The sequence below is a fragment of the Zootoca vivipara genome, chromosome 7 (assembly GCF_965207765.1).
Source record: "Zootoca vivipara chromosome 7, rZooViv2.hap1.1, whole genome shotgun sequence".
Taxonomy (NCBI): Eukaryota; Metazoa; Chordata; class Lepidosauria; order Squamata; family Lacertidae; genus Zootoca; species Zootoca vivipara.
Genome location: NC_142590.1, coordinates 23,496,230 through 23,522,724, shown reverse-complemented (window position 1 = coordinate 23,522,724; position 26,495 = coordinate 23,496,230). Strand labels below are relative to the sequence as shown.

General features: G+C 43.7%; 1 protein-coding gene across 1 annotated transcript in view; it reads left to right on the top strand.

The window, feature by feature from the left end:
- BRDT (bromodomain testis associated) overlaps window positions 1-26,266 on the top strand; it is a 36,252-nt gene extending 9,986 nt beyond the window's left edge. The window contains exons 5-19 of the mRNA XM_088673808.1: window positions 1,775-2,119; window positions 3,820-3,948; window positions 4,110-4,283; window positions 6,527-6,702; window positions 6,785-7,077; window positions 7,193-7,297; window positions 7,591-7,728; window positions 8,357-8,418; window positions 11,085-11,250; window positions 14,495-14,595; window positions 15,497-15,641; window positions 20,836-20,975; window positions 22,393-22,598; window positions 24,337-24,496; window positions 25,431-26,266. Of these exons, the coding sequence (XP_088529934.1) occupies window positions 1,775-2,119; window positions 3,820-3,948; window positions 4,110-4,283; window positions 6,527-6,702; window positions 6,785-7,077; window positions 7,193-7,297; window positions 7,591-7,728; window positions 8,357-8,418; window positions 11,085-11,250; window positions 14,495-14,595; window positions 15,497-15,641; window positions 20,836-20,975; window positions 22,393-22,598; window positions 24,337-24,496; window positions 25,431-25,499 (2,409 nt within the window). The 3' untranslated portion in view covers window positions 25,500-26,266. The remainder of the gene's footprint in view (window positions 1-1,774; window positions 2,120-3,819; window positions 3,949-4,109; window positions 4,284-6,526; window positions 6,703-6,784; window positions 7,078-7,192; window positions 7,298-7,590; window positions 7,729-8,356; window positions 8,419-11,084; window positions 11,251-14,494; window positions 14,596-15,496; window positions 15,642-20,835; window positions 20,976-22,392; window positions 22,599-24,336; window positions 24,497-25,430) is intronic.
- Window positions 26,267-26,495: the final 229 nt, after the last annotated feature.

Sequence of the window (26,495 nt, the reverse complement as noted above, 5' to 3'; positions counted from 1 at the left end):
CATTGTTTCACCACTTCAACGAAACTAAATTTTATGAAGGTGGTGTGGTTCTTGCTGCTACACAACCTATTATTGTCCAGTGCTAGTCGGTATTGTTTCAGTATCTCTTTTCATCCCAGTGGCTGGACTCGCATTATTACAAGATGGCATAACCTAACTAGAATCCTAAACTATGATTATACCGCCAACAAATGAATGGATTTTTCTCTGTGGCACCTAAGGGGGCTCCTGTTGCATCTCAGATGGTGGGTCTTGACAGATAATGAAAAATCAGTCCACAACAACAGCCTAACAACAGTGCAATGCTTGTTGCTGCACAATGGGGTGGGTGGGTGGGTGTGTATGAGAAGATATACTGCAGGGCACAGATTAACTCATTTGAGGGGATCAAACACAAAGTGCTTTAAGCATGCAAAAACATTTTCTTGATGTAGAAGGAGCTACAGGGCCTGTTCAACAAGGAGGGGGGCCTGTCTAATCTCGTGAGAAGGCGTTCCACAGGCCTGCGCCCACTGCCACTTGAACAGTGTTGGTTCAAGGCAAAAAGTAGATATAAAAACGAGAATTCCTGGATGCCAAGTTTGGGGCAAGTACTCCTTGATGAGAGAACCCCAGCAGAAATTTTAAATTGCAACAAAAATATGTAGCCAAAAATGTTTTCTGTGAACCATCCTGAGACCTCTAGGTATAGGGCGGTATATAAACTCTAATAGTAGTAGCAGTAGTAGCAGCAAAGTAAAGTGTGGAAATATAGTTTGCTAGGCCTTTAAAACAAGCCTTTCCAAGTGAGTTCCTCTTCCCCTGGCATAGGAAAAGACCACATGTTTAGTAAGTTAAAAACTTCAAAGGTCAGGTTTATGTGCTTTTCCATATCGGTCAAAATTTAGTTTAGTTCCAAAGTGGTGAAAGTTCCTAAATTATTGGAATAGGAACTCAAGAGTGGCTTGTGAGAGCCATATTGTCTTAGTTTGGAGCAACTAACTCAGACCTCACATGTTGAGCTTCTCAGGTAGACTGATCAATAGGCTTGATTGCCCATTTCCTCTCAATGTAAGGGAAGTGGACATAGCTAAGCCTGGCAGGACAGCTTACTTTATGGTATTAACCCCTTCATGTACTAATTAGTCTGAAGCATGTTGGTTTATATCAGGCACCCCCAAACTTCGGCCCTCCAGATGTTTTGGACTACAATTCCCATCATCCCCGACCACTGGTCCTGATAGCTAGGGATCATGGGAGTTGTAGGCCAAAACATCTGGAGGGCCACAGTTTGGGGATGCCTGGTTTATATGAAGGTGGTTATCCCACAGAATGCACAGCTCCTAGTATGAGCCATGCATCTGAGCCAGAGGAGATCACAGACTCCTCCCAATATCTCAGTGATCAGTTTGGTAGTGGTGAGTACACTTACCAAGGTGGGGTGAGAACCACCTCACCTGGATACCATGCAACAACTAAATAACCAGTATGCATTTCCTGTATAAATGGTCTTCTGAAAAGGAAATAATAAATCTATAGTGAAGTCTGGTTGTTGTTTTTTTACCTCCCTCCTAACTTCCTAAAAGATACTAAATATATCTCTTAGGTTGAGACCTGCCTATTTCTCCCAAGTTCTTGGAAAGAATCTGAAAGGAATTGGCTGAAATAAAAAAGAAGTCCAGCATCATATTGGTCATAGTTGGATTTATAACTGCTTTATTTCAAAGGGTCATCAAACAAATGTGAATGCTGTAGCTCCTTTCTTTATTAAAGCCTGTGTTTCTGTATCAAAAAGGGCGTGAAAAGGAAAGCGGATACCACTACTGCCATCATCACAGCGAGCAGTGAATCCTCTCCATCACCCAATGAACCCAAAATCGTCAAGATCTCCTCTCGGGAAGAATGCGAAGAGTACCTCTCGTTAAGAGACTTGCCAGACTCCCAGCAGCCACTCGCACCCATGAAAAATGTCAAGCTAACAGAACCTCTAAAATACTGTAACGAGATCATTGGAGAAATGTTCTCAAAGCATCATGCAATGTATGCTTGGCCCTTTTATAAGCCAGTAGACATTACAGCCTTAGGACTTGAAGACTATCATGATGTTATTAAGCACCCTATGGATCTTGAAACTATTAAAGTGAGTGGGGGGGGACACGGCGTAGTGAGTGCATTTGGCGGCTAGTCCTGTGAATTCTTCAGATTTCGAAAATTGTATTTTTGGATTTTTAAAGGCTTTAAAAAAGGCAATCTGTAACAGCCACACAAGCTAGAGTATGGAACAACTGAAGGCTGGCTGGATTATATTTGCAGGGCAGGAGACGAAGTACTGGCAACCCCTATGCCAAACCTTTTCCCATGCTTCCCCCCTGCCCTTTTCCCCTGCTGTACCAATTGGCCCCTCAGTTGCCAACCCAGAGAAGTTATAGCTTTGCATCCATACCCTAAGTGGCTCTTTGGTAACTAGTTATTGACTGGGCTTTGGGGGGAACAGCCAAGATGAAAATGTCCATGGTGGAAGAACCTTTGCATTGTGTTTGCTCTTAATATCTGTCATGCATGCACTGTGTACTAGGCACTGAGCAGAAGTCTGGCATGATTCCTGCCAGAGGAGGCGATGTACCAGACGTGTGATGGGGAAGGAACATAGGACGGTGCGAAGCTGCATTAGGCAGTCTAGCTCAGTAGTGACTGGCAGCAGTTCTCTGAGATTTCGGACAGAGATCTCTCCTAGCCCTACCTGGAGATTGAACCTGTGATGCTCTGCATGCAAAGCAAAGTGGTCCACCTCTGAGCGTACGATTGATGCTCATTTGTGGGAGGAAGAGCATCAGCAGGGGCTATTAAGAGATGGGTGGCTTTTAGAGAGAGCGGAGAAAGGCAGAAAGAGGGAAAGACTTTGCTAAGCATGGTGAGCAGCAGAAGGACCACCAAGGCGGAAACTGCATGTGCGTTTTCAGTATGTAGTGTAGTAGTAGTAGTAGTAGTAGTAATAATAATAATAATAATCTGGCTGGGTTTCTCCAGCCACTTTGGGTGGGTCTCAACGGAATTAATGATAATAATAAAAAAGTGATGAAACACCAGACATTTAAAACTTCCCAAAACATGGCTGCCTTCAGGTGTCTTCTAAAAGTCAGACAGTTGTTTCTTTCATTGACATCTGATGGGAGGGCGTTCCACGGGGCGGGTGCCACTACTGAGAAGGCCCACTGCCTGGTCCCTGTAGCTTCACTTCTTGCAGTGAGGGAATTGCCAGAAGGCCCTCGGAGCTGGACCTCAGTGTCCGGGCTGAAACAATGGGAATGGAGACGCTCCTTTGGGTATACTGTATGCTTTAATGATCGCTCTGACAACTCTTTTTCAGTTTAATATGCATTACCAAGCATGTACAAATTATGGTTTTCCCACTTCCTGGAACCTTCTGCAGCTAGTGCAGGAGAAATTACTCTTCCCCCTATGCTGTGAACAGATTTGTCCACAGGTGGCAAAAAAATTCAGCATAGCCAAAATAAGAAAATTTGTTGCCAGCGATCCGTTTGTGATATCTCTGTATTACCAGTTTTTAGTTTTTAGCTCTCGTCTAGAAGCCTCATAAGGTGTAAACCTGCAATAGTCCCTATTTAAGTTGACTAAACAGTATATACAGTACTTAATAAGCCAAGTACGACTGTGGATGACAAACTTGAAATATATTTATTTGGGCAGATATCTGGGGTTCAGGTCTCAATCCTCCAAATATTAAATTTATAGGATTCAAATAAATGGTGTACTTAATTAGCGTACATCGGATATGCACCCCAGAATCGGAATCTTGAGAAATCCTTCTGTTTTCCACAGAAAAAGATGGAGAATTGTGAGTACAAAGATACCCAAGAGTTTGCTGCTGATGTTAGGCTAATGTTTATGAACTGCTACAGATACAACTCCCCGGACCATGAGGTAGTAGCGATGGCAAGAAAACTCCAGGTGAGTGAATTATTGATACTGAAAAGCAGCATTTTTGAAACTCCACCGAGAAGTGCCTTTAAGCAACTGCTTTACCTTGTTCTGAAACTGCGGAACTGTTAAAACAACCCGAAAACCTCATCAATGGAGGTTTGTGAGATGGCTAACTTTCTTCTGTTAAGGATGTCTTCGAGATGCTGTTTGCCAGAATTCCAGATGAACCGGCTCCCTGCAGTCCTCTGCTCTACCCGGCTGCAAGAAGCACAGCGGCTCTTTCTAGTGGAAGCAGCAGCGACGCCTCCTCTGAGGATTCGGAGGATGAAAGAGCAAGGCGCCTTGCAGCGCTCCAGGATCAAGTGAGTGGCAATGCACACATGCGACCTAGCCGCGGTGCGTGCTTGCGATTAGCAGAATGGATGGGCTGCTATGTTACCTCTGTTTATTTCTCGGTGTCGCAGAATAACCAGCCTAGTTCCTCACTGGCTGTAGCTGAACAAAGCAGTAAAAAAAAGAGGCTAACAATATTCCTGATTGCACCAAACAATTAATACAGTGGTACCTCTACTTACGAATGTTTCTACTTACGAATGGAGCTCCGTCCGCCATCTTGGATGCGGTTTAGATAGGATTTTTTCTACTTACAAATTTTTAGATAGGGTTGCTTCAACTTACAAATTTTTTCTCCCAATGCATTCCTATGGGATTCGACTTACAATTTTTTTTGACTTACAAATGTGCGTCCGGAACACATTAAATTCGTAAGTAGATGTACCACTGTACAGTGCATGTTGCTTATTTGCTGCCTCATTTCTGGTAAGCTGGTTCACCCTTTCAGTGTGGTGGAGTTGTGGGACGGCAGAGGCCCCTCTAAGGCCCCGGCGTGGGAATCTTGGGCTCAGCCTCCTCTCTGGAAAGGTGGCATGGGCGTTAGCCCGTACTGCCCATTGGGAGCTGGAATCTAGCCTGCATCCAGGATTGGCAAATGGGGGTACTATCATAAAACATTTGTGTGTGTGTGTTACACACACACACACACACACACACACACACACACACATAAACACAGCCATATAAAAATATGTTGTCATGAGGATTTTCATTGGAATTTCTTCCCTCTAAATAGTGCCATTCACCACTCTGAGAGATACTATTGACAAAAACTCAACCCCCCCTAGCAGTTTTTTAAAATAATAATAATAATTTATTATTTATACCCTGCCCATCTGGCTGGGTTTCCCCAGCCACTCTGGGCGGCTTCCAACAGAAATATTAGATTACACTAATTTCTTAAAGATTAAAAGCTTCCCTAAACAGGGCTGCCTTCAGATGTCCTCTAACAGTCTGGTAGTTACTTCCGGGTTCATGTCAGACAGATAGAATCTAATATTTATTTTCATTGTGCCGTGATGTTAGACCCCCCAGAAAAGAGGATAGCAAGGGTTTGCATAGCTGGTTGTGCAATGGACAGTAGACAAGAATATATTATTCTGTGTCCAGCACATTCAAAAAACATCCGCAATGTCTATCGTTTCTTGGGATGTTTAAATATCTGCCCTTGACAAAAGCTTCGGTCGGGCTAACGTAAAGGCCCCGTGCAGGACTGGAATTATTAATTTTGAAATATAAGGCTTTTTTTGTTTTGTTTTTTACAAAAAGGCAAAACCCGCAATTTTCCAATTAACTTAAGATCCAGGACAAAGTGCTTTCGGAAATTCCCTCTGGACGTCAATTCTACTCTAGAAATCACAGTAATGTCCGGGGTAATCCGGACGTGTGGCAGTCCTGGCTGTATGACGTTCAAGGAATGTGATAGGCACCAGATCTGGTACAATGCAGCAAGCATCCACACAGAGTCAAGTCCTATTGTTTCGATGTAAAATTATGGATCTGCCATTGCGGAAATTAAGATGGGGATGTTTCAATATCTGTAGCACAGTTACATTAACACTAATCAGGCGCCTCTCAATCTAAAAATTGGTTTAATCTAAACATTATTTCCTTATGTACGACTGCTAGTGTCTGACTGCTACTAAACAGCTTGCTTATTCCCCCATAAATGTAAACTGTAGAAAAGCAAAGCAGAAGATCAATCTTTTCTAGCTGCCTCTCTCTCTCTCTCTCTCTCTCTCTCTCTCTCTCTCTCTCTCTCTCTCTCTCTCTCTCTCTCTTCTCTCTCTCTCTCTCTCTCTCTCTCTCAGTATAGAGTGGGGAATTCGTGATCTCTTTGATATGCTCCCTCTTTGTAGTAGCTTTCCTGCCGACTTTCATAGAATCATAGAATCATAGAGTTGGAAGAGACCACAAGGGCCATCCAGTCCAACCCCCTGCCAAGCAGGAAACACCATCAAAGCATTCCTGACAGATGGCTGTCAAGCCTCTGCTTAAAGACCTCCAAAGAAGGAGACTCCACCACACTCCTTGGCAGCAAATTCCACTGCCGAACAGCTCTTACTGTCAGGAAGTTCTTCCTAATGTTTAGGTGGAATCTTCTTTCTAGGTGGAATATATCTTTCTAGGTGGAATCTTCTTTAAAAGATGCATGCAAATATTTTGCGTTTTAGTGCTCCCCTACTTTTTCTTTTTCTTCTCTTTTAAATAGCTTAAGGCTGTTCACCAGCAGTTGCAAGCTTTGGCTAAAACAACTTTACCCAGACTGAAGAAGAGGAAGAAAGGGAAATCTAAGAAGGAAAAGCGAAAAAACAAAGTCAGGAAGAAGTCAGAAAGCCAAAAGAAGAGAAAGATGAAGAAGCTGAAGAAGAAAATGTCTTTGAACATGTAAGATTGTTTGTGGGTGTGAAATTGTACTTGAAGCTGTTGGCACTGTAGTTAACTCGTTTTTTTATTTTCTCTCTTGCAGACGTTCAAAGAAAATCAAGCAGCAAGAGGAGCCAGGACACAAGTCTGAGAACGAGGATAATGCGAAGCCTATGAGTTATGATGAAAAAAGGCAGTTAAGTTTGGACATAAATAAACTCCCAGGAGAGAAGCTTGGCAGAGTGGTTTATATTATTCAGTCGAGAGAACCTTCACTGAGACACTCAAATCCCGATGAAATGGAAATAGACTTTGAAACTCTAAAAGCATCAACTTTAAGGGAACTGGAGAAATACGTTATGGCTTGCTTGAGAAAAAGACCCAAGAAACATTATGGTGCGTCATGTAATGTACATGAAAACGTTAGGAGAAACTTGCGTTTTTCCTAGAGAATTGTTTGGATTCTTGTTCCTGATATTTATTTGCACCCCGCCCCGTTTATTTCACGCAGCAAAAAAATCAAAGGAAGAGTTTAACTTTGAGAAGAAGCAAGAATTGGAAAGGAGGTTGCTGGATGTCAATGGGCAGCTCAACTCCACGAAGCAAAACGCAAAACGTAGGTTGAGGCATGGAGGAGGCAGTTTAGAAATAATGATGTGGAATTCTCAAAAGGGTGGAGATTCTGTGGCCCAATCGCACAATTGTCGGAACTGGGAAAGGCCATAGCAGCGAGATAAACTATCGCACTGTCTTGTCCGGCAAGCATTACAGGCATAGGAGTGTCAATTAAGCCTAAATCTCTTATTAGTGCATGAACGTTGCTGTGTTCACACACACACACACACACACACACACACACACACTTCCCCAAGTCCCATGTTTTGTTCAGATCTTCTCCCTGTGTTACAGCAGAAACTAATGCTGTATCAAAGACCATTGGAGGGCCAAGCCGGCTAAGTGAAAGCAGCAGCAGCAGCAGCCTCTCTTCTGACTCTGATAGCACCAGCAATGATTCCAGCTCTTCCAACGGAAGTGATTCTGAATCAGGTGCACTCGTTTTCCTTTTCTCCTCCTTTTTTATGAATAAGCTTCTTGAAACAATGTGCCTAGTGAATCTTGCTCTGCTACTTAAACTGGGGGTGGGGTCTAAGGACAGGGGGAGGGGAAACGTAATAGAAATTAGATTTAAAAAAGTAATTAGATCGAAAAAAGAAGTCAGGAATTAGATCGGAAAAATTTCTATGGATAACCGCGTTTTAAAATTTCCTGCTGTCTGGCGCCATCTGGTGTTGCATATTTATAGGCGCATTTAAATCGCCGTTTCTTTAGTAATATAGCTGAGTCCTGGGACTTCTTCCAGGCCAGACTCTTAAATTGCTAACTGGGAGAGAGAGCTAAGTTTGTGATGAAGTTCTCCTTGAAGAACTGCAAGAGAGAGGGCGAGGAGCAGCTTCCCCCCCTGTGTGTTTGTGTATGTGTATTTGCAACACACACCTACTGTCCCAATAAGAATAGGTTGCAACAGTCATTGCCTAAGGCAATCGTGGGTTAGGAGGACCAGAGATAGAAACTGGAGGAAAAAAGCAAAGCGACAAAAGTATCGACAGCGAAAATGTATGTAATGCCAGCATGCGTATCCAAAGCCTGGATGTCTAAACTTCTGCGTCTTTTACAGAAATGTGCCTGAAGCAAAATGAAAATGGGCAAAAGGATTCATTTTGCAGAGAGCAGCTTAAGGTAAACTCCCCCCCCCCAACCCGTGCTTATAAAATGTCCACAAGTTTTCACTTATACTTTTTCTTCCCCTTTGGCTGTTCTTTTGCACCTCTTCCTGATATGCTAGCACCTCTGCACGCGATAATTGCTTGGAGCAGCATCCTATGCATCCGTTTACCTCTAAAGAGATGTCTGATCCTGCCTGAATCTTTTCCTCCCCCACAGTTGAGGACCTTCCCCCCATCCTTCTTAGAGTCTGGTTTTCATAGGGGTACCTTCTCTGAAACGCACCTTTTTATGTACAGTGGTACCCTGGTTCTCAAACTTAATCCATTCCGGAAGTCCATTCCAAAACCGAGGCGCGCTTTCCCATAGAAAGTATTGCAAAATGGATTAATCCGTTCCAGACTTTTAAAAACAACCCCCCCCCAAACAAAAAATATAAACTTAGTTGGTCTTTAAGGTGCTACTGAAGGAATTTTTTTATTTTCCCCCCAAAACAGTAATTTAACATGAATTTTTACTGTCTAATGAGACCATCGATCCAGAAAATTAAAGCAATAAGCAATGTACCACAGTCACACAATCAATCAGTAGCTGAACTGGGTTCCGCACAGTCGCAAAAACAAACAAAAAAAGAGCCGCAAAAAACAAAAAATAGCAAAAACAGACAAACCTCAGCGTAACACTCAAAACAGAAGTGTGGCACTCAAATTGGAAGTGTAACACTTGAAAGGGAGCACGTTTGGCTTCCCAAAAAAGTTCACAAACCAGAACATTTACAGGTACTTCTGGATTTGCAGTGTTTGTGTTCCAAGTGGTTTGAGTACCGAGGCGTTTGAGAACCAAGGTATCCCTGTACCGTATTAGGATATTTTCTAAGCTTCACTTTTGCACGAAAGAGGAATTCCTTGGCAGTATATGTAAAAAATAAAAATTGCATATTGACTATAAAATTAAAACAAGACAAGATCAAAATGGCATAATAAAATTCGAAATAATCGATAAAAAAAATAATTGGGGCTAAAACCAAAAATATAAAAAGACTGAAACCATGAATATAAAAAGCCTCAGCAAGTAAAAGTCTTTAAGCCAACACACAAAAAAGTTTTTTCAGCAGGGCTTTCCAAATCTGGGGCATCGCTCCTGGAAAGGCTCCCTCTATCACAGATGCATAATGCGCTTCTCCTACAGATGGAACCTCATTTGTGATGTGCTGGCAACATTTTGCAATGCAGGCAACTCCCCATTTACGCAGCACCGCCTGGGCCAGCCCCTGCCGCCCCTCCCCTTTCAGGCACCGAAACGAATGAATGGATTTTTATTTGCATCGGCCATCAGCCATAGGAATAAAACAACAATACGATGCGCAAAGAATAGAAATAAAAATTCAATTATATAAAATACATTTTAGGCTTTTGAATCAGTAGCCAAATATATTGGATAATATATATATATATATGATAAGAATAATATTGGAGGTAACTGGATATTGAAACCTGCTTAACCTAAATCATATATCCCAGTTTTACAGCGGCCCTTTAAAGTACGCTTCACGCAGAGCATACGCAGTCAGAAGTTGACCTGGCTAAGAAAACACCACCAAGAGCGTAGGGAATTATCTCCCTTATATGAAACCCCTTACTAGCTGCAGACTTGTAAAAGTATGCAGATGAAAAAACAAACGGTTGGGTTTCTTTAACTGAAAAACAAACTGACTCTAAAGAGACTTTAAACTAAAGATAAATGCTTTCTCTCTTAGCAAAATTCCAACCTTCAACCCATTCCAAACTTCCCACAAACTCCCGCATAACTCCCATTAAACTACCCAAGAATTAACAGCAAACTAGCATTATAACTAAGCAACTCTCATACTACCGGTAAGAATCAACTAAGGAGTCTCAGAACAACTGAGAGAGTGATCTACTTAGAGATGAATCAAACTGAATGATCTAACTAAGAGATACAGAAGGCTTTCTGGCAGAGCCTTCCATACAAGAAGCAGAGCCCACGCCTGTGAGCAATTAACAGAAACACAGACACCTGTTTCTCTTAAACAGACAGTATTTACATTAGACCGGCTCTAAAGTAACTTGTCCACAGGGACATAAGCGTTTTTCATATGGAATCTGTTGGAATCGTCCCTCAAGTACAGCCCAGGGCAATACATTCCATCTTGCGAGAGTAAAAGCGTGTCTATATTTTAGAATTGCTAGGCTATGCAGATACCGTGTTTCTCCAAAAAATAAGCCATACCCCGAAAATAAGCCATAGTGATAGACAGTTTAACCTTGTAGGTTAAACTGTATCATACTTAATAATAATTTTAAAAAGACATCCCCTGAAAATAAGCCACCGTGTGTTTTTTTGAGGAAAAATAAATATAAGATGGTGTCTTATTTTTGGAGAAACACGGTAGTTAGGAGCAGCCAGAGAGCCCAAATGGGAAGGTGGAAAATGGTCACATCATGGGCAAAATTTCCTTATTGAGGCCAAGTTGTTCTGACGCTCGATATCATTTAGGCACTGACAAATTAGGCTGATTGCTTTACTAAAACCCAAAGTGAGTAGCTGTTGTGGTGATAAACGGTGGGCGTGTGTCAATCACGTGCAAATGGGGAGGAGCCTGTACAGGACTCGTTCAGTGAGTAAGATGATATGAGTAGCCCTGCTGAATTCTTCCCTAGATGCCTCTGCTTTATCCAAGGATGTCCTGCGCTATTGTCCCCCAAATACGGAACACTTCGCCCCCTAGCATGCAGTTTCAAAGATCCACAGAAATGAGGATCGCTCACCAGCCGCTGCAGCATACCCCTCTGAAACCACGAGAACAAAGCATCGTCTCTCCTCCAGGTAGATCTTCTTGGAAAATGGGGTGATTCACAAAAGACGCTCCCCGGGGACTTTCGTAGGGCCGTGACTTGGCTTTCTGCACAAACATGTACTCGGGGAGGACGATTGACATATGCACATAGCTTTTAAGTGGTCCCTGTTCCCTTGTGATGAGCGGTACCCTGGGTTTTGTTTCCTTTTGGGTGAGAAAGTGAGGGAGACATGGCATTTATTTATTTGCAATATTTGCTTTATCTACAAGTGGGTTAGAAGCAGAAGCATGGATTTCAGTAAAAGCATCAGTTGCCAGCTCAGAACCTACTTACAGTATAAAAAACATGTTGTGTGTTCTGGTAATACAAGTTTAAACAGGGCACGCCACGTAACTTCAGAAGAAGCATCAGCTGCCGTTAAGGAAAACTTAAGATTTGTTTTGTGTCAAAGCCTGAATTTCTATCTAGAATTGGCTAGAGTGACAGGCCCATTGACAGTAATCAGATGGCAAATCTACATCACCCAACAAGCAGTCAGTCCCCTCTTCACAATCCCATAAGTTTCAGTCCAGGCTGCATGGATTGGACATAATCCTTAAAATGTAGAGGAGATCAGTTTTAATTGTTGCCCATGGCTGTATACATGCTCAAAGAAAAACTGTTCGCCATTTGTGGTGGGAGGCTGCGGCCCTGGCAAAGATCTGCGCTGGCTGACAATTCCGACCGGGGTTAAATTTAAGGTGTTCCTATTGTCATGTATGGCAATACTCTTAAGCGCTTGGGGCCAGTTTACTTAAAGCACGGGTGTCAAACACAAGGCCCGGGGGCCAAATCCGGCCCGCCAGACCTCGTCATGTGGCCCGCCGAGCGCCCCAGCCAGCGGGACCCAGCAGTGGGACTTTGCTGCTGAAGTGCCGCGCCAACAAAGTGCCGACAAACAGCTGGGGCCGGGGAAATGCTTTTCCCCCCTGGGTCCCTTCGCGCTCTTTTCTGGCGCTGAATCAAGGCGGCGACCCCCCTTCCCTTTCTTCCTTCCTCTCTCTCGTTCTTATTCTTTCTTTCCCTCGCCTTCCTTCCTTCCTTATCTCTGTCTTCTCTCCCTCTTTCTTTTTCTTTCCTTCTTTATTCCTTCTTTCCTACTCTTATTTCTCTCACCTCTTTCCTTCCTCTCTCCCTCCTGCTCCCTCTTTTCTTTCTTTCTTTCTTTCTTTCTTTCTTTCTTTCTTTCTTTCTTTCTTTCTTCCTTACTTCCTTCCTTCCTTCCTTCCATCCTTCCCAACTTTCTTCCTCTCCCTCATTCTTATTCTTTCTTTCCCTCTACTTCCTTCCTTCTTTCTCCCTTTCCGTCTTCTCTCCCTCTTTCTTTCTTTTTCTTTCCTTCTTTATTCTCTTCCTTATTTCCTACTCTTCTTTCTCTCCCCTCTTTCCTTCCTTCCTTCCTTCCTCTCTCCCTCCCACTCCCTCTTTTCTTCCTTCCTTCCTTCCTTCCTTCCTCCCCTCCCCTCTCCCTCCCTCTCCCTCTCCCTCTCCTCAGAAACATAGAATGCTGCTTTATACTTCTGGCCCTTAAACCCTGGAACCAGGAGAGCAGCTCCTGTGAGTCAACCTCAGCCAGTCCCTTTGGTGAAGGGTGGTGGCTCACTGGCAGAACATCTGTCCTGCATGCAGAAGGACCCCAGCATCTCCAGGTACTACCGGTAGTAGCTCTGCAAAGGTCCTGCATGAAACACTAGCGAGCCTCCACCACCCAGTGCAGTTACCAAAAATCATTTTTCAATAAATTGTACAATAATTGTACATTTGAATATCTACTTGCCATTATTCTGACTATGTTTCTGCTTTCAGAGCTAGTTATTACTTACATTATTACAAAAAACAGTAATAATTGAATGCAGTGACAATAATTTATGATAATAAAGAGTGGACACATAGTCCTACAGATACAACCGGCCCTTTGAGGGTGACCAAACTGCTGATGTGGCCCCCGATGAATTTGAGTTTGACACCCCTGACTTAAAGGATCATCTTACCCCAAATGTGTCCATTTGACCATTTCGATTTGTGGAACTGGCACTTTTCCAAGTGGCACCTCATGTTTGTTCAGCTCTTGCAAGACTTCCGTATTTTAGCACCTCTCAAACTCCCTGCCTTTTAAAATTAGCTTTATTAGTTGTCTTTATTTTATTTTTTTTGCCTATTAAATCTGTTTTGTTTTGGCAAACCTACTTCATATATAGTGGTGTTATATATTATTTGCTTTTAAAATGGCTATTCTTACCCCACCCACCCCCAATATTTTTATATCTTACATTATCTAGAGTTGCCATGCTTCTGGAATTTCCCAGACACAGCCAGGATTCGGCCGCTGGAAACAGTGTCCAGGCAAAATTGGCTGCAATTCGTCTGGGGAAATCTGGACGTATGGCAACCCATGTCTGAAGTGTAGATTATGGTGAATATCCTTTAAAAAAGCTCAAACTGGCAAAACGTCAAAAAATAAATAAATTAGCAACTTCGTCCCCACTCCCCCCAAAAAGCAACCCTACCTAATATAAATTGATAAGAGATGTTTTTGAATAAGTGATATATACCTTGCTAAGTGAAGGAATACTAAGGTAAAAATGTAAAGGTAAAGGACCCCCTGGATGGTTAAGTCCAGTCAAAGGCAGCTATGGGATGCTGCGCTCATCTTGCTTTCAGGCCAAGGGAGCTGGTGTTTGTCCACAGACAGCTTTTCAGGTCATGTGACCAGCAGGACTAAACCACTTCTGGTGCAAAGAGACACCGTGACGGAAGCCAGAGCGCACGGAAACACCGTTTACCTTCCTGTCGCAGTGGTACCTATTTATCTACTTGCACTGGCATGCTTTCGAACTGGTAGGTTGGCAGGAGCTATGACAGAGCAACGGGAGCTCACCCTGTCGCGGGGATTTGAACCGTCAACCTTATGATTGGCAAGCCCAAGAGGCTCAGTGGTTTAGACCATAGCTCCACCCGCGTCCCTGTAATACTAACCAGGAACAAAAGGCATGAGCCAAACTGTAGACTGGTCCACGGGCATCACCCTACGAAGTTCATTTTTAGAGTATAGAGCCATCCCCAGTGGGATCCATACTGAAATTATTTAAGTGTGTACATGCTTTTCCTCCTCTGATTGCTTGAACCCTTACGTTTGTTCAACTTGGATTGTTCGCACATGGCTTCATTAATTGGGTGATGTACTCCGAGGCAATGGCATTCTGTTTTTATCTTCCCTCCTCTGCTTTTTGCAGGTATAATAGCTGTTGTTTCTCCACTGCAAGCCACTCAAAGCAGCTTATTGCCAATGGCAGTCAACCCCTCCATTATCCAGTCTCCCCACATGCACTCAAAGGTGAATATCGTTGATAAAATTGTTTTTAAAATTGCATTTGACTTTTTAAAAAAGGCCTAATAATTTGATACTTCTGGTGGTTTGCCTTCACAGAACGTTATTTTTAAAGTTTTTTTTTTGTCCCTTGTTGACACAGTTGGCAATATATTGGATCCGAAGGCTCCCTTCCTTCAACAGAAGGAGCTTCTTTTGATGGGAGGAGGGAACTTTTGGACCCAACCCAAGGGGTCTAATTCCACCTGGTATTCAATATACTGTTGTACCTTGGATCCCAAATGCCTTGCGGCTCTAATGTTTTGGCTCTCGGATGCCACAAACCTGGAAGTGAGTGTTCCGGTTTGCGAACATTCTTTGGAACCTGAACACCTGATGGGGCTTCCACAGCTTCCGATTGGCTGCAGAAGCTTCCTGCATCCAATCGGAAGCTGCACCTTTGTTTCAGAATGTTTTGGAAGTCAAACGGACTTCCAGAACTGATTCCGTTCAACTTCCAAGGTACAACTGTATGCAGTTGTTAAATTTGGAATAGCTAAGGGAAAGTATTGGGATCTAATAAATTTGGTTAATTTTTTTTTTGTTTAGAGAATTCGAGGTCTCCCAAAGAGATTTTTGGGGAGAAGAAGCCACTGAAAATTAAAGACCTGGTCTTTGCAGAAATAGCTTTATGGAGAGCCTTGTAGCCGCTTCAGCCGCTTCAGCCTTTTTGATCTTTTTCCTCCACAAAGATGGCGGTTTTCCAGTACTGAAGGGGAAATGCACATCGTGTGAGAAGCAGGGGGAATCAAAATGGCACATGCTGTCCTTTATCTCCAAGATAACATAATCCTCGTGGGATCAGGGAGATGTTTGACTGACACCTCTCATGAAATATTTCTCTAAAACACCTTGAATCTCCCTGCAGGTATCTTGTTCTTCTTCTTCGAATAGCCTGCCGGGCAGTAGCAAAGAAAGCGGGAAGACATCACTGCATCAGACGCAGCCATCTGCTCTCCATACGCAAGCCTCTTTGGGAACTGCCGACTCGAAACCGATTAATCAGGAACAAAGTATGTATTCTGGTCAAGCAAATACAATCGTGACTGGGACGTAGACTTCAGAATAAATGTTTGCGGGTGCTCCCAGTCCAAATAAAGTGGTACAAAAGGATGCTCCACACTGGCGATTGGATAAACAGATGGCCTTGTGGGACTTGCCATATGTCAGTGGACTATTTAAAGGGCGATGCAGGCTGTCACCCAGATCTGCTTGAAACAGTTTTGCCGCTGTTTCAGAGAGATGTGGATTATGCAAAGAGGCCGACTGCATGAAAATATGTCCTAAAAGCAAGTGATCACCGTGTGGATTTAATCTGATTGCTATTTAATCCGATTGCTGATATTAACTAATCTTTCAATTTCCAAAGTACAGTACAGTAGTAAGAAATTCTGGGCGATTCAATGCAATGAAGTGCATTGCAGGTAACTTCTGTAACGTAAAATTCAGCGGAGTGGAAATTCTATGGATTTCATTGTAAAATATTCAGACTTCGCGATATACACACCATTCTAATGTTGTCTGAAACGTTCCATGGATATTGCCATGTAACAACAACATTCAGTTGTTCATGTTGGTTGTGTGTACAAAGATGCAGTGGGTAACCAGGACTATCTGTTCAATACACTGTAATGACTTATTTTGAGAACAGGAAGCCCTGCTTGAGGAATTGCACGAGAAAAAGTAACCACAAAAGCAACAACTTCCCTTAAGGCTCATCCACACAAGCTTTTCCTGCCAGTAAGAACCGATGTTTACCACTGAATCGGAACAAAAAACCAATTGGTTTTTTTCTGCAGATTGACATTTGCTCTGGTTCTGTGCTAGAGAGTAAGTTTTCCCGGGGAAAGCTGTGGGGCAAATGGAAGACCTCTCAAACTCATGCCTAGAAAGTACAGGACAAGTGGGAAGCCTTTCTGCTCTGTGTTTTCTAGGCACAGGAGAAGCAGAAGTTCAGATAAGCCCTTAGTTCCTCGAATATTTCACTCCAGCAAGAAGCTCCAATTTTTGTCTGGGGATTTCTCTCTAGACAAAATTCAGTGGCATCCTAAAGGATGTGCAACATATTGTTAGCCCTTGTCGAAACATTCTTTACTTCTCCTGAAATTTAAATGGAAGTATTTAATTCCCTTTCTGAATAGATTACTAACTGCATGTATCTATGCTGTTCCCAGAGCCATGTTAGTCTCCCTCAGCAAAAACAGCAGCATCTTGTGGCACCTTAAAGACTAACAAACTTATCATGGCATTAAGTCTTTGTGGACTATATAGTCCACTTGATCTATAATGATCTTAAGATTACTGGTACGCTTTGAATTAAAGAACAATTAACGTTCCAGTTCCAAGTTTTCAAAAAGGGCTGTTGTAACAGTGAAAGTTTGCTGTTTGGAATACCTACGAGCAGCATTTGCTGGTATCTCTTCTCGGGTCACACATATCTAGAGTCATTTCCAGACAACTTGCTTGTTGAACTTTCATTCTGATCCGTTTGTGGGAAGGTTAGATGACCTTGCATCAAGTGCTTGTTAACCCCATGCTTCCCAGTACATTTCCCCATCTCCTTCCTTCTCATAAAAAACCCCTTATTTGGGGGAGAAGCTGGTTGGTTGTGCCGGAGTGCCAAATAAATTCCGAGTGGTGCAAGCTGAATCTTTGCACTTCCAATTAACTTGAACGGATTTGTTAAATTTGCCAAATTTATATCCCAGAGCTGTTTCCTGCAACGAAGTGTGCTCTTCAGGCTCTTGCTTCAGGCAATGAGATTAAACATCTACATCTGTGCGAGTGTCTTGTAAATTTTAACTTGAACTTCAGTTTCATGTTCACTATTTCTGATTTCTGAGCGATTGTGTTTACATTTCCTTCTCTCCTTCCTTTTCTCCTCCTCCTCCTCCTCCTCCTCCTCCTCCTCCTCCTTCTATAATCAGCAATTGTATGTGATTGCGGAATAAATAGAGGAAAATTAATGTTTACACCAGACATTTCCCCCCCTTTTTCAAAATAAGTTAATTTATATATAGCCTTACTCAAGGTGGTCCAAATAGTCTGCTCCTGCTATGTTGGATCGAAAGTAAGCTTAAGGACCTCTGCTTGGAAGCTAGATGTTGGATTTCTGTTCAAGAGAGATGATGGGGCCATGTCGTCATGGGGTTCTGTTGGCCATGCTCTCTCATCATGCCTGATGCTTGCAATCCTCATGGGGGTTTGTACAGATACCGGATCTGCTCTCTTAGGGTCAATGCAGGTCAGAATCAATGACAGCAGAATCTTGTATGGCTGGTGGGGTTTTATATATATATACTTTACTTCCCTGGTTTAGTACCATATCCTAGGGGAAGCTGTTCTCTGGAAAAAGTGAAAAGAGATCACAATACGATCTGATTATATATTTGCAGCAGCTGACATCACTCACTGACACATAAAAGTTGCAAACTTTTGCACAATGAGAGGTGCAAGTGTGACTAAGTTGGGCATCTTTTCGTGCCGTGTACCTTGTTCACAGCTTCCTCCTTACAGGTAGCATTTTTCAGGAGACTCAAGAGGAACTGAGGAAAACATAATGTGATTCAGCTCACCCTGTTTTATAACAAAGTCTTAAATAAATGCTTTAAATGGTTATCACGGTGAGATTTTTTTTTGCTCTCAAGTTATGTATGCCCTCTGTATTTGATGGTTTGTTTCCAATGAAGCCATTGAACAAGCTAATGCCGCCTCCCTGAATCTGCTCTGGGATTTTGTGTAGTGACTTACTCGTCTTTGATAGAGCCCTCTCTTACCCAACATTTTTCGCATTTTAAATCTTAAAACAAAAGCTTCCAACAGCGCTCAAAAGCCTATCTACCAATCCTCTTGCTTCCCATATAATAATTTCTTCAACATGTCCAACACCACTGAGTTAAAGTGTACTAGAAGAGAAGCGAAATTGAATCTGTTAGGGCTTATCCATATTTACCTTTCCCCTTGCTGTTTCCAGGTACCTGTGCACAGGCCTGCCCTTAAATACTCTGTGTCCAAGCGTCGTCGTCGTCGTCGTTGTTTTTGCCCCAGAGCAGATGTAAATTAGAGTTTTCCCCTGGTTGCCATTGGCTTTGATTGAGCTTTAAAGGGCCGGTTTTTGCAAGGTTTTTGTGTCAGTGTCACGTCGGCAGGTCCTTTATTTATATAGTTATTTATTTGTATTGGCATTGTGAGAGATTGGAGGATTCAGAGCTTGACTGGTTGCAGTTCGGCTGTTGGCAGAGTGGTTTGTTTGTATGCATGAGGGGGGGTGTTGTTGGGTCAAGTTATCCATATTTAATTTGTATGCTGTTGCAGCGGGGGGGGGGAGGAATAGATCAGTACTTTTCATTCCTTCCTTCCTTCCTTCCTTCCTTGTTTTTATAACACACACAAAAACTTTAATAAAAACATAATTTAAAACAAATAGCTATCTTTTTGAGGGAAAAGCTCCAAGGCAAAGAAATACAACAACAACAACAACAACAACAACAACAACAACATGCTCGGACATGGACTCTTTATGTGTGGACTGTGCCTTGAAAAACCAGAGGAAATGTACATGTGGAGATAAGCCCTTAGTGAATTTTTCTACTGCCAATATTTTGTCAACTGTTCTCATCGCCCAGTTCAGTTCTTGGCCATTTGAAGAAGAGTTTGGATTTGATATCCCGCTTTATCACTACCCGAAGGAGTCTCAAAGCGGCTAACAATCTCCTTTCCCTTCCTCCCCCACAACAAACACTCTGTGAGGTGAGTGGGGCTGAGAGACTTCAGAGAAGTGTGACTAGCCCAAGGTCACCCAGCAGCTGCATGTGGAGGAGCGGAGACACGAACCCGGTTCCCCAGATTACGAGTCTACCGCTCTTAACCACTACACCACACTGTCTCCCTTTTACCTATGGGAGCCAGTAACTCACATCCATCAACATAACACGGAATTTAGTTTTTGGCATACGTTGAGAGAAGTCTTATTTTCCTGACGCCTCTTGATTTTGACCAGTGTGAAACCCGCCTATGGCTGCAGCCCTGCACCAATGGGTCTCCGGGAAGGAGGCCGTAACCATGCGCAAATGGTTCTAACAACCATCATGTATTGCAGATGTTGGTTATGGGGAGAGAACAGGGCCGTGTAATGTTTTGCTTAGAGTCCTGTAGTAACTCCAGCCCTGAACTACACCTTAATTCAGAGGTTTTCAAACTTTTTGAGTCCATGGCTCCCTTGACCAGCTCCATTCTTTCTTCGGCACCCCTGGGGGGCTCAGGAGCCCAGTTAGGTCACCCCTTGCCTGCAGAGCAGGCAGTCTCTCACTCTGTTTCAAACACGCTCCCTTGTGGAGCCTCCTCTCTCCCCTCTCACTGGGATTCCTCTGGGCAGTGCCAGAGACACCATACGCTTGCGGAGCTTGTAGCTTAAGGCCCTTGCAACAAACAGCCTTTGGGAGGCAGAGATGCAAGAGGGCATCAGAGGGAGGGAAGGAAAGAGGGACAGAGGCCAGTGTTGACCGCAGTACCCATGACCATCATTCAAGGCACACTGGTTGAAAACCTCTGCCTTAATTTATCAAATGGTTGCTCTGAAAACTTTGAGGAACAAGGAGGAATATAACTTTCCGAGAATGTTTAACGTGAGCCTGCATCTTCTTTTCTTGAGGACTTTCCATTGGCAGTGTAGAGACTCTTGCGTGTGTATAATGGGGTCGAAAGTGAATTGTGAGCTTTATGCCATTCGTAGGTTTTTTGGGACTGACCTATTTGTTTGGAGAAAGTGGAAGCCGGCTGCCTGGGGAGCTTTATTCCAAATGCAAGGTTCCTTAGTAACAGGCTCTTCTCCCCTGGGGAACCTGAGAAAGCGCATCGCAGGGAGGCAAAATGGTCCCTGTTAGGATGGAAGGGAGGAAGGAAACGGGTAACGGGGAATGTGCATCTTCTACACACACTCGAGCAGGCATCCGAAAATAGACAGCTGCAGCCGCACGGGGAGTTCTTGCCCTTCTGCTTACTTGGAAATTGTGCAAAGTAAACAAGGGACAAATAAAACCGTTTCAAGGCTGAGGAGTGGAAACATAGCCTGTGATTCAAGTGGATAGAAGCGAAGTTAGAAGCGCCCGGCTTTATTTTCTCCTCTAACGGCAAGAGATTTGGCGGAGGTGTCCTCCTCCCCCTTGAAACTCGCTGCCTTGTCACTCACAGCTTCTGTTTACATTCCAGAATTGAAGACGGGCTCTCCAGATGGTCCGTGTGGGCAACGTATGACTGATTCTGCACATGCCGCTGCTCCAGCCAGCTGCTCCGATAACAGCGAGGGCAGAAAAAGGAGAGATGCTAAATCTCAGATTCCTCTAGCGAAGGTAACAATTTGCTGCCTTGTAAGATGGTAATGACAAAAGGCAGAGGCCAATTTGTGCTGCCAATGGAAGTCGGCCTATGTAGATAGCTGGGGGTGAGAACGGCACCTTTGTCCTCATGCTTTGAATGGGCTTCTAGTGACTATCCCATAAAAGCACCTACTCCAAAGGAAGATATCCAGTGGGCATGCCAGCAATCTTGAGTGCATGGCTAACTCAGTCACACCACCCAATGCCCCTGCTAATAGTTGACAAAGCAATTTGATCTGCTTTTTGATATCTCCAAGAGGACATCCAATAAACATGTCCCTTGGAATGGATCTCTAATAGCAATTTCCCCTCCCCCCCCCAAAGAAAGAAAACCCACTGGCTAAATATTCAACCCGAGATGGGTATTTAGCCAAACAGCAGGATATGGCAAAGGGATCCTGCGATTAGTGGATTCCACAGCCACCATTCATTGGACAGCTGTCAAAATATATCTTGTCCAAAGCGTTACATAATTTTCATGTGATCTGCAGAGAATTCTTGCCTCCCCGGTCAAAAACAGCTTTTGCGTGAGTCAAAGGTTGCTTTGACACTAGGGGTTTTGAGCCTGCTGAGACGTTGCTTTGACACAATCAGCTGGGAATGGAATGGAATTAAAACAGTGGTTCTAAGTGACATTTTGCTAGGAAGCAAATCCCACTCATCAGAGGTCCCCTGCAACTTTAATTAGAAGCTTCCTGTAATACTAGCAGTATAGGCATCTACGGTAATTGCTTCCCATCCAAAGATTCCATAAGATATGAATCGCCACGTGGTTAATTTTTGCTCCTGGGGAGAGTGGTGGCTAGTGAGCTAGCTCCATTTATCATTCCAGTACACCATTCCCCATCTGGCCTCCATGAATTGGAGTGATAATTTATGCAGTCAGTTGTTTCTTCCTGCTTGTTTAGACCGCATGCAGTTCACAATCTTCATCATCCAGAGTAGGGCTGGGGAACATGTCGGCCTCCAGATGTTCCTATCGGATCTCTCCATTCAGCACGTTGTCTGGGGCTGGTAGGAGTTGCCATTAGCAACATCTGGATGGCCACATGTTCCCCAGCCGTGTTGTAGGGGTCTAAATTGTTCAGGGAGCTTGCATGAGTCCAGCAGGTTTCCCACTATGTTTGTCTCCAAGTGACAAGTTAGCATGCCTCTTCCTGCTCTCTCTCTCTCGTGATTTTAATTGTACAGTAGGTTATAACACCTGAATGGGGCTACAGTTCAGTCCTAAACCAAATGCTGATGAGTTTCTTAAGGTATCATGATTGCAACCACCACCACCACCCAATCCTCTCTGCCTGCTATTTTGCTTTTGCGGTCCTGCCAGAGGTGGAAAACTCTGAACTTGCTTGTGTTTAGAGCTGAGAAACGCTCTTCTGTTTAATTTCAGGACATCAAAGTCAAGCATGCGGATTCCTGGACAAGTTTAGGCAAAATGATGCCTGTGCCGGTCCCAATCAAATCCTCCAATGAAAGCTTCAGACAGTTCCAAAAAGCAGCACTAGAAAAAGAAGAAAGTGAGTGGGCCAAGGACCGCAAAAGGCAATTGGAGCAAGCTGAGAGGAAACTGAGAAGCCTCCCTCAGGAAAAAGAGAGGTTTGTAATTCCATATAATTAAAGTGAAAGGCTGTATTTCACATGTCCATTTAACTACGCTCATACTGAGTGGTTTCCAACTGGGTTGTTTTGTGGCAATGTGGAACTGATTCCTATTTGAGGGGAAATAATTAAAGGCGATAGCTAGTCACCATGTTGGTAAAATAGCAGCACGGTCTATTGAGTATTATTTTCAAGGTTACTCTGATGTTTGCATATGCCCGTGTTTATACTTCATCAATGCGGACTGACTGTTGGCAGAGATGAGTATTTGAGCTTGTTGGTAACTCTGTAGCTGCCTCTTTGCTAGCAAGCATAAAGTAAAAATTAGAATTATGACTTTTCCAAACTGTCTACGGGTATATCCATTTGCAGACATAACTGGAAAAAACTCACTACAAGATCAATGTTGCCCAAACTTTTGGTACTGACTTTTTCTGGTTTAAAATTAAGTGCACATCTTAAGCCACGCTTGTGTGCTTTCTTGGCCAGCGCAAACAAGCTTATTGTTTCCACTTTGCCCAACAAAGTTGATGTGTGATTAGAGACGTAACAGAGAGGCTTTTTTTTTTTTTTTTGGACAAGGGCAACAGTTCAGAGATTTTTTTAAAAAAAATTTTATTTATTTTTGCATTGTAGTCAGTTGGGGAATCCAAGTACATCATTATTACCCCACCTCTTGGGGTGCCACTGCCTATATTTTTGCAGGTGCTGGATAGCGGGGGTGGGGAATCAGTGCTGCATGGCACCTCTCTGCTTCCATCAGCAGAATGGTGGGATACATCTAATATGGCGTTTTTCATAGCTGCCAAGTACCCCGTTTTCTCCGGGAAACCCCCGATTTTACTTACCTTTTCCCGGTGGTCCCCCGTATTGCTTCATCTCCCATTTTTCTCCGTTATTTTCTCCTGCCGGTGGCCATTTTTTTCTTTCCGATTTGCCCTTCTATGGGCACCAAAAATGGCCACCACCGGCTTCAAAAGTCGCATCTACGCATGTCTGGAAGTGCATAGGCGCGACTTCCGGTGTCGGCGGTGGCCATTTTTGGTGCCCATAGATGGGCGGAGTGACACCGGAAGTTGGGTCGACGCACTTCCTGACATGCGTACAAGCGACTTTTGAAGCAGATGGCGGCCATTTTTGGTGCCCATAGAAGGGCAAAGCGACGCCGGAAGTTACGTCGACGCAACTTCCGGTGTCACACGGCTGCCAGTCCCGGATTCTGCAGTCCGGGACATGGAAGGTAAGGGCATTTTTTGCAGTATACTTTACCCCTCCTTGCAGCGGAGCAAGCCGATCGGGTGCCTGGGGCGGCGCATGTGCCCTGCGCCCAGGGGTGGGGCGAGCCAGGGCAGGACGCTCCACGGGGCCTCTGAGGAGTCTGCTTGCCTCCTCCCACTCATCCCCCCACAGCTGAGGGAGAGGCGGCGGGCAGACTGTTTGGGGCAGCACAGAGCCTGCAGGCACCCAAGCCACCGCGTCACTCCCAGGAGAGACGCGTGGCTCGGGCGCACTGCAGGTCCCGCGGTAAGTGCCCAGCATTTTGTCACCTCCCTCACTGGTGACACATGGGTCGGGGACCGCCCCCACTGCCCCCCTTCCTCTGCCCCTGAGTACACTGTTTAGGAATTGACATGCAAAATCCTTGCAGATTGTTGGTTACGTTTATTCCTTCAAATGTGAGGTCTGCATCTTTGAATCCATAAGCAATGGGTGTGTGTTTTTTCCCCCTATATAGAAACAATGGGAAAACAGATTTGAAACCTAGTGCAGCAAAAGCGAGCTGTTCCCCTTCAAAAGCGGCACCCACAAAAGAGCAGCTATGCCCGACACAAAGTCTTCTTGTAGACCGTAACTTGGCAAGAAAAATGGAACAAGAGCGTAGGTGGAGAGAAGCGGTAAGTAATTGGTGCATAAATCAGCTTTAACAGTGTCGGTCACATAACAAACTGCAACAGCTAAGGATCTGCTCTAATAGCTTATTCCTAACTAAATCAATGGGACTTTATTGGCTTAAACCCATCTGAAGAGCCAGCTTAGCAATAGAGGTTGGGTATCCCTGACTGCTTTGATGACATGGCACATTAAAGATTGTCAGGGGTTGCTGCCTATTGAAAGCTGAATCCATAATCTGTGCACGTTTACTCAAAATTAAATTCTGCTGAATTATGTGAGCCTTACTCCTGGTTGGGATGTGGGTGGCGCTGTGGTCTACACCACTTAGCCTAGGGCTTCCCGATCAGAAGGTCGGTGGTTCAAATACCCCGACGGGGTGAGCTCCCGTTGCTCGGTCCCAGCTCCTGCCCACCTAGCAGTTCGAAAGCACGTCAAAGTGCAAATAGATAAATAGGTACCGCTACGCGCAACCCCAGAGTCGGTCACGACTGGACCTAATGGTCAGGGGTCCCTTTACCTTTTTACAGCGGGAAGTTAAACAATGTTTCCGTGTGCTGCTCTGGTTCGCCAGAAGCAGCTTAGTCATGCTGGCCACATGACTCGGAAGCTGTCTGTGGACAAACGTTGGCTCCCTCGGCCAGTAAAGCGAGATGAGCGCCACAACCCCAGCATTGTCCACGACTGGACTTAATGGTCAGGGGTCCCTTTACCTTTACCTTACTCCTGGTTAAGTACCTACACCAGGCACCCCCAAACTTCGGCCCTCCAGATGTTTTGGACTACGATTCCCATCTTCCCCGACCACTGGTCCTGTTAGCTAGGGATCATGGGAGTTGTAGGCCAAAACATCTGGAGGGCCACAGTTTGGGGATGCCTGACCTACACCATTGCAACATAAATAATCCCCCCATTTAATTGCTTTTTGTTTTAAAATAGATGGTGGGCACCATTGATATGAATTTTCAGAGTGACGTTATGGCAACGTTTGAAGAAGCCCTGAAATGAGAGGAAGGAAGGCAGCGTAACTTTGATTACAGTTCTTTAGAAGTACTGTTGGATTGCAGAAAAATACTCCATTCACTGCCGGAATACATTTTTGGGGGGTGATAATTCTATCCGAACATTTGATAATCATTTTTGAAGAGCCAGTATATTACTGTAATAAGTTCAGTTTTTATAAAACTTGCTACCATTAAAATTGTAAAGCTTGAAAACTTATGAATGTAAAGGCTTGCTGTAATCCTTAGAGGCAGTTTTCAGTGCCTAGCCTTAGTTTTGAAATACTATTATTTCTGGACTTTTAAACCTGTTTCAAAATGTTTATTTGATGTGCATGATGCACAACAAGCCAGGCATTGCTTTCAGGGTCCAAGTTTGGTATTTAAAAGCACCTTGGATCTGTACTGATTTATTTTTTAATGGATATTTAAACTACTTTGTTTAGCTTTGATTTATTTGGCAAATGTATTTAAGTTGAAATGTTATTTGATGTGGCAAGCTAAAATGCCTTTTAGCTCATGTAGTATTGAGGATTTGCATTTTGGATTTCTCCCTACCCATCATTTGAAAAGTAAAATCTAAATAAATCTTCAATGTATATTTTCCTTGTAAAAATTTGTAAATATGCAAGTATTTTTGTTATTCCTAAGTAATTGATGGGATAATTTCCATTTTCTTTTGAATGCAGACCTTACAACCGTTTGTATTAGATGCTCAAATGTCTTTATATTTTACACCTTTCATATGTTAATAAAATAAGCTGTCATAATCGGAGGTTTAGTGGATTTTGTAGTTTCTAACCTATTTTATTGTTCCATAAAAAAAAACACCCAACTACCAACCAAAGTACCTATAGAACTACATCCTGTAAGTTTAGATTTTTCAGTTACCTACAACTCAGCCCTAAACATGTTGGCTGAGGCCATACGTATTGATCAACCATGCTCACAGTGGAGATTTCCAGTCTCCTGTTTATGGTGGAAGACCCCACCTTCATGGACA